This window comes from Pseudoliparis swirei, chromosome 17, assembly GCF_029220125.1.
Source record: "Pseudoliparis swirei isolate HS2019 ecotype Mariana Trench chromosome 17, NWPU_hadal_v1, whole genome shotgun sequence".
Taxonomy (NCBI): domain Eukaryota; kingdom Metazoa; phylum Chordata; class Actinopteri; order Perciformes; family Liparidae; genus Pseudoliparis; species Pseudoliparis swirei.
Window position 1 is genome coordinate 2867278 of NC_079404.1, and position 8810 is coordinate 2876087.

The 8810-nt window shown below is 43.0% G+C and overlaps 1 protein-coding gene across 3 annotated transcripts in view; it reads right to left on the reverse strand.

Annotated features, from left to right (window-relative positions):
* Window positions 1–5204, reverse strand: part of fancl (FA complementation group L) — an 18650-nt gene extending 13446 nt beyond the window's left edge. Inside the window, exons 1-5 of one of the 3 annotated variants that reach the window (XM_056435134.1) lie at window positions 4939–5204; window positions 4702–4808; window positions 4046–4106; window positions 3530–3586; window positions 2156–2253 (exon numbers count right to left, since the gene is read on the reverse strand). In XM_056435134.1, the coding sequence (XP_056291109.1) occupies window positions 2156–2253; window positions 3530–3586; window positions 4046–4106; window positions 4702–4808; window positions 4939–5025 (410 nt within the window). In that variant the 5' untranslated portion in view covers window positions 5026–5204. The remainder of the gene's footprint in view (window positions 1–2155; window positions 2254–3529; window positions 3587–4045; window positions 4107–4701; window positions 4809–4938) is intronic. The other 2 variants (XM_056435131.1, XM_056435133.1) reach the window with 2 other exon arrangements.
* Window positions 5205–8810: the final 3606 nt, after the last annotated feature.

An 8810-nucleotide genomic window follows, 5' to 3' on the forward strand; every position in this document is an offset into this window, starting at 1 on the left:
AGGGTCCTGCTGGGAAGACTGATGAGAGCATCCCATTTGCAACTCCACAGCCAAGTGAGCTGCTTCCACACACATCGGTACTGCGTGTGTGCGTGTGTGCGTGTGTGTGTCTCTGAATGCATTGTTTTTTTGTCAACAATGTGATGAATGAACAATGAGATGATCCATACGGCAAACAAAGGCAGAACAATGGGAAACGAGACAATGATCAAAGCTCATATAGACCCTAAATAAACAGTATATATATATAATATATGAAATATATATATATATTTATCCCCCCACACCCATATATATATAATATATATATTTATTCCCCCCACAAACCCATATATATATATAATATAATATATATAAATAATATATATATATAAAATACCCCATATATATATATATATAAAATACACCATATATATATATATATATATATGGTGTGGGGTGTGTGTGTGGGGGGGGGGACCTAATCCCTCAGCCCGGGTCCCGGTGGCGGTCTCAATAAGAGGGTACTGGGTACGTGTGCCAGCTGTGTCCATTATAAGACCCCCGGTCGCTCCCCGGGGTCACAGCTTTGTTTTGGAGGGGGTTTGGGGAGAAGGGTCGACCGACTTGACCTCGTTTTTTTCCAATTAATTAACATGTGGCGTGCCAATTAAGATGGCCGCGCTCTCAGGTGCTGGAATGGAAATGAGGAGAGAGAAGAGAGAGAGAGAGAGAGACATATATAGCGACAGACAGAGAGAGAGAGACAGACAGACATAGCGACAGAGAGAGAGAGAGACACAGAGAGACATATATAGCGACAGACAGATAGAGAGAGAGTGACAGACAGAGAGAGACAGACAGCTCACTTACCTGTGGCCCAATCAGCAGACAGCATTACAGATGAAAACCCCTGGTGGCTATTAGCACCGGCTCACACCAATTAAGACGCTAAGCGACTCTCGAGTGCTCGGGAGATTGCGGCCCACTGTGTGTAATGCCTCCCGACCGAAACACGACACCCAACGTGATGTTGGTCCCATTTCCAACGTAAAACATACCTTTACACCCCCCTCCCCCCCCGCTTACCCCCCCTTCTCCTATTAAAACCAGAGAGTGTTCAATTAGAGCCATTTGCATTTTGCTAATATCATAATTGTGGTCATTAATAGGAAAGTGGAAAATGAGTGTAGTAGTCGAGACTTAATCCGAGCTGGGGGAGAAGATATCTTCCCACTAACCAACCCCCCCCCCCCCCCTCCTGACGGGTGGAGACGGCATTAGCCGGGCCTGTCGCCGCGCGTGGGCTGAGAGTTATTAAATGTGACCTGGATTTTAACTAGAACTCAATAACTAAAAATAAGGAAGTCATTAAGAGACATTTGTTAATGCGGAGCTGTGTTGTTGCCGGCTCTCCAATCAGTTCTGACTGCTGGGGGGGGGGGGGGGGTTAAAAAACATGGACTGCTCCATAAAGCCGTTTAAAGCACCAGAGGTGTCGAGCCGTACCCTTCGGTATGATAATCTTACCTCTGGAGGGGAAGAATACAGACATTTAAATGAATATAAACTAATAATTTTACAGTTTGAATAACAATTTCCATTTGTCTCTGGCGTATGAGTTGCTCAAAGTTGACTTATTTTTGGGAGGCTCACAAACTGTGGGAGGTACAGAATGTGGTGAGTGTGGAGAGAAACCACAGAGTTGGTGTGCAGCTCATCGCACAAGAGGAGAGGAAAAGCCAGTGGAATGTTTCCATTGGATTATGGATGATTATCAATATTGAAAGTTGATGAAATCGTCAATCAACACATCCACATTAAGCCAACCGACAAGAAAAAAGAGACGTCCTGTTTATTTTTTTCTCGGAAGGAGGCCGATTTCTCAGAAAAATCGTCAACCAATCACGTCGTGCGGAGCGGGTTAAGCTCCGCCTACATTTATAAAACGACAAGCAGGATCCGTGTAGTCGGAACCGAGATGGCAAACCCGCTAAATCCTTTCAACCTCGACAAAGACCAGACACCCCCCCCCCCCTCTCTCCCTCCACTCTATGCGTTCTTTCCTTTCACAATAAAAGCCCTGGCCAGGTGTGGAAAGACACAGTTAGGCGACCTTTAAAAGTCTTTAAAACACAGTGTCGGCATTGGGGGCTCCCAGCCAGTAGTCACTCACCTGCCCCAGCCGAGGGTCTCCATCTCAGCGATGAGCTGGGAGTAGTACCGTGGAGGCGGGATGGAGCGGCAGTCGGGGCGGCTTTTCAGAACAACTTCCTGCAGCGGCAGAGAGAAATCTAGATGTAAAACCTGAGTCGTACCACGGAGACCCCCGATCCACTAAAACAGGGTTCATACACGTGTCGACCAATGGGTGTCCAGGACTTTAAACCACATTTCCATGACCAAACTTTTTTTTAAATCTCGGTGCATAACATGAAAAAGTGAGAAACTGTCGTATTTAAACTAACAAAGAGGATTCCAAAGCACACAGTAAATAACCTTAAATGACTCAAATGAATGAGACAATAGTTTAGATTAAAAGAATAAACATGTATATAAAAAGGAAGGAAGGAAGGATAGAAGAAAGCGAAGGGAGGGAAGGAATCGAAGGGAGGGAGGGAAGGAAGGAAGGTAGGAAGCGAAGGGAAAGAAGCAAGCAAAGGGAGGAAAGGAAGGTAGGAAGGAAGCAAAGGCAGGGAAGGAAGGAAGGAAGGGAAGGTAGAAAGTGAAGGGAAGGAAGGGAATGTCGTATTTAAACTAACAAAGAGGATTCCACAGCATACAGTAAATAACCTTTAATGACTCAAATGAATGAGAGACAATAGTTTAGATTAAAAGAATAAACATTCATATAAAAAGGAAGGAAGGAAGGAATCGAAGAGAGGGAGGGAAGGAAGGAAGGGAGGAAGTGAAGGTAGGAAGCGAAGGAAGCAAGCAAACGGAGGAAAGGAAGGTAGGAAGGAAGCAAAGGCAGGGAAGGAAGGAAGGGAATGTCGTATTTAAACTAACAAAGAGGATTCCAAAGCACACAGTAAATAACCTTTAATGACTCAAATGAATGAGACAATAGTTTAGATTAAAAGAATAAACATTCATGTCTCTTTAGTTAAGGTGCGTTCACTTGCAGCGCGGAAACATTTGCGAGTATGAAAAGGCGTATGTCGGCTTATATTTAGAGCGTCTTTCTTTTTAAAACATATTTATTAATTAAAACTCAGCGTAAATGAACATATGAATACAACGTATTTCCATGGATTTTATAAAAAACTTTCGGAATTTTTCTTTTTTCCAGGCCTGGAAATAAACATGTTAAATAATCCCGTGACTTTTCCAGGCTTTCCATGACCGTACGAACCCCGTGAAAGCAAATACACCGAGCTCCACTGAACCCGAGGGCGGCTTTGTTCAGCGGTCGAGCGTTTCATTTTCATTAATCTCACATAATATACGGGCGCGTGCCTCGTTACCGATGGCGCCCGGAGCGCCACGTCTACTTCCCCATCGGTAAAGTCGCCGACGTCAAAGTGACCGGCGTCATTCTCCTCCTTACCAAGACGGTCTTCAGCTCCAGAATGAAAGTGACGAGATCCGCCGACTGCTGCAGCCTCTGAGTCAGACAAGAGAAGAGAGACATCTTTGAACGGTGGGAGGGGGGGGGGGGGGGTAATGAAGTGACACTGTCTATTTTTTCCTTCCTTCTCCTCTAGCCAGCCATTCAAAATCAAACACAGTGTTTGTGATTAATGGGGGCTGCCACCAGCTTTAATAATTAATGATGGCTTAAAGGCTGTGAAAATAATGAACTTTGCAGCCCGGGGTGAAATATCAATCTCATCCAAATAACCCTGAGGGGCAGCATAACAAATAGGGACATTTTCCAGGAGATGTTAATTAAACAGTGGAGAAAATATTATTTTTTTCCCCCTTCTTCTGCTGCTTCCGAGTGAAGCGAGCCGATTGGACGCAGGGGGCAGGAAACACAAATCTCAATAAGAGCCGGAAGACACAAACAAACTCTGTTGTTGACTCGATGTGTTCTTATTTGGGGATTCGGCGTAGAAGTTACCTGCTTCACGATGTTTTCGTACCCCTGCAACAGGTGTTTCAGCCGCCAACAGCAGTGCAGCCTGGGGACGGCCAAAGGCAGTTAGAAACATCCCCTTGTCTGATGTATTTCTCTGTTTATATGCACACTCTCCCAAAAATGTTCCATGTTACTTAATTTGAAAGACTGGATGGTATATATTGAATACTACACCACTGATGTATACTTTGTAAATTAAGATACTGTCCAAAAACAAGAAATTATAATTTTAAAAAAAGAACTAGAACGGGCACTCGGTAGAGCGCATACCTTCGCATATCACAAAATTGGACATTGAATAATGAACATTTTGGCATTAGTTGCATGCCAATTGGATAGAAATTGACCGTGCTATGGTAAAAAGAAGATGTTGACCTTTCCATGACCTTGACCTTTGACCCGATCGATCCCAAAATCTAATCAAATGCTCCCCGGATAATAACCAATCATCCCACCAAATTTCATGCGATTCGGTTTAATACTTTTTGAGTTATGCGAGTAACACGCATACAAATGAATAAATAAATACACGGCGATCAAAACAAAACCTTCCGCATTTTCAATGCGAAGGTGAACACCCAGTGTGCCGTAAACATCCACAGTGTGTCGTAAAGAGGACGGCGCGCACCTATACTCACCTAGCACGTTTAAATGCGCGATCCGGGGGTAGGAGCACTCTCAGCCGGAAGTCCCGCTCCTGGAAGAGCGACAGCAGAGGAGTGTAAAGACGTGACACGGGCACGCGCTAAACCGCGTCATCACCGGGCACAGCGACAACCGCAAAGGTCACGCGCATAACGGTTATCCAGCTGCTTTACGGCTTAACGCCGTAAATGAGACTCGTTAAATTAACATCTCTTTCAACGTCAACTTGCCTGGACTGTGATGAATCCGTCGTACACCGTCCTCTCCTTGTTGAGGGGCAGAAGAAGCGGGTTGTCCCTCACCAAGACGCTCTCCATCGCCACGGCTAACTTTTTCTTTTTAGCGAACCAGTCGTTCGGCAGCCTGGAGCAAACAGTAGCACTTCCGCATTCCAATAAGGCCGGGACACATCCGGTATCAAGCGGGGCACTTCCGGTACAAAGCGGGACGCAGCCGAGGTGGACAAGCAATCCTCCCGCCGTGGAATCCAAAATGTCGTGACGTCACGACGCTGCGTTCAGGGACTCAGAAAAATGTCAGAATTTCAGACGACGAGAGCGTATACGTTTTATTTTAATTTTAATTATTACTATTTTAAAATAATTACACGTCATTTAGCTAACGCTTTTATCCAAAGCGACTTACAAGAAGTGTATTCAACCGTGAGAACAACGAGAATTAAGAAAGTAACGTTTATTCAAGAAAAGCCAAAATACATAAAATACCAAGTGCCACTGAAGTGCAAATCTGTTGTTGTTGTTGTTGTTGTGATCATGTCCACCGCTAGTTTCAGTGATTATAAGCTCTTCAATGAAGTCTTTCATTTACAATTCATGAAGAATACTCAAGGGCGTAGGTTTGCATACGGTCCGTAGGGACTATAGTCACAACCAAAGTTATATTTTATTAATTTGAATTGCCTGTTCATAAATAATGTTGCACAATATGCTGGCAGTGTCCCTAAACCCATGCTGAGACCAAACCTACGCCCTTGAGAATACTCTTCACTGACGTGGAGCAGAACCGTCGCATTATGATCCGTGAATATGACACAAATGATCCGTCAAAAAGAACTTCTTCAGTCACCGGGAAGAGAAATGAAGATGGCTTTATCCTTCTTCTTTCACGGGGCTTCCTCTGTGTTGCTGCTGGTCTTTCCCTGACCCCTGCTCAGGTTTTTTATACCGCGTGGGTTGATCCCCAGGACGTTCACGAGAAGACATGCTGTGACTGTGACTGGAAGATGAATAACCGCAGCACAGGCAAATGATTCTGCTCGATGCCATAAATGTGATATAAGAAGAAAGCAGAGCGAGCCAATTTGTCCTGAAGCCATGCCATTGTGATTTCTCATAACATTGGATATATAGATTCAGCAGGCTCACGTAAAAGGTATTTAAGGTGCCATCTTCAGCTTATGAATGTCTCTCATTAGATTTCTTTTTCACTTTTCCTTTTTTTTTTGGAATGATGTCGTGATAAAGTTGACAACACCAGACGTGGAGAATGATTCCCATCCTGAGCAATTTTGACTTTTTTTACTTCATTAATTCATGAAAGATCAATATCTTCTATTTTTATTTTTTATTTTAACTGTATAGAAAGATAACGAGATACAAATAAGAGCAAATTATATTACTTAGAGATTAGCTAGTAGTGAATACATGGAAACATATCCACACATACATACATGCATACACGCATACACACATACACACATACATACATGAATAAAACACATACATACACACTTACATACATACACACATACATACATAGATACACACACATACATACACACATACATATACACATTCATACATACACACATACATACATAAATACACACATACATACACACATACATACACATACATACACACATACATACACACATACATACATACACACATACATACACATACACATACATACACACATACATACACATACATACATACATACATACATACACATACATACACACATACATACATACACATACATACACATACACACATACACACATACATACACACATACATACATATACACATACATACACACATACATACACACATACACACATACATACATACATATATACACACATACATACATATATACATACATACATACATACATACACACATACATACACACACATACATACATACATACATACATACATACACATACATATACACACATACATACATACACACATACATACACACATACATACATACATACACACATACATACACACATACACACATACATACATACACACATACGTACATACACACATGCATACATAAATACACACATACATACACACTTACATACATACACACATACATACACACTTACATACATACACACATACATACACACAGATATACATGCATACACACATAGATACACACATACATACACACATACATGCATACACACGTATAGATACATACATTCACACATGTACAGCATATATAGATATGTATACCTTCCTACATGTACACATATGTACACAAAACAATATTTTTAAAGAGAGGGGCACAAATAATAATATATACAATACATAGATACTATAATAATAAAAACATTTATCATAAATGGATGTGTAATACATAGATAAATACAGTATTATCTTCCTCTCCGGAGATAAATCATGCAGTCAGATGAAGATGAATTTTGATTTTAAATGAATTGAAACTTTAAAACATTTCGAGAGCACGACACCTCGCCACGATGTCACCGTGACTCCTAGTCTTCGGTCCACGCCCATCAGACAATCTTCTAAATCGCCTCAGAGGGGGCGCGGCTTAGAGGGGGCGGGGCTTATCTCCATGGAAACAGTTATCATCTCCTTCCTCCAGCATGAAGAACTCACCACTAGTTCTGCTTCATACGTGTTGAGGACGTCCCACAAACGTGTGAACATGTAGCGCCCTCGTGTTTGGGTTCATAACATTAATATATATATATATATATATATTTATCCATGACATCACCCGTAGGCTCACAGCTCGGTGACCTTCACCTCTACGTCTGAATGTCTCTTCAGCTCCACTAGAGCAGCAGTTAGATTCACCAACGGAGGAGCAGCTCAACGCCGATTGGCTCTCGCTACTCGGCGTCGGGCGAATCTTTAGGCAAAGTTGAAATATTTAGACTTGAGGCGAATGAGGCGAATTTCTCGCGTGCTCAATTTGTGTTAAGTGCGACACCCGGCGAAAATTCTCGTAAATCGCAACCATTCGCTTCAATACGTTGACTTTGCTCCTGGGATCTACTCGCGTGATAAATTCTCGACACTTTTGGTGTGAACGCAGCTTGAGACGGTCCGAAAATCCCAAAGTCATTGCTTCCGAGCACTTATTGATTATAGCGCAGCTTTGAGATCAGGGGTACGAACACTATTGGATGGGCGCCTTTTCGCGCGTCAGTCCTGAGCCCCTTTGGACTCCTCAGCCCGATATCTGCGGGGCGCTTAACCTTTTGACCCCTGGTTCCTGGCTGACAACATTCTACATTCTAATCCAATCAAAACGCGATTACGACGACAATACGGGCGCTCGTCCTTGAGCTATTTCTTCTACATTTTATTCCCTTTATTTTAGTTCGCTCGTCGGAGCCGCCGAGGAGAGAATGGGAATGTGTGATTATGCGGCGTATGGAGGCTGGATGAGGGGGAGTTGGTGGGTAAGCGGGCGGGCTACACAAATGTGCCTGGAGAGATTGATGCTGTTTTGTTTTTGGTTTGTCATCAACCTGCTTCAAAGCACGGTGAAAAAATGAAAAAGGAAAAAGGAAAAGAAGCGTGCACAACTTGAGAAACCTATAGCTAGGCAGGCTCACAAACAAAAGATGGGTGGGCGAGGGGGGGGGGGGACGACGACACCTCGCTGCTTCTCTTCTGCACATCTGTTTCTGGAGGAATGTCTGAGGTTGTGACGCAAAGCACACACTGGGCTCAGAACCAGCACTGAGCCAGAGTCTGGGAGGTGGGTAAGTGCTGGACGCCTTTCTGTGTTCCTCTTCTTCTTCTCTTTGGGAAATATGGGAACAATTTACGGCTTGTTTCTTCTTCTTTCTTTTT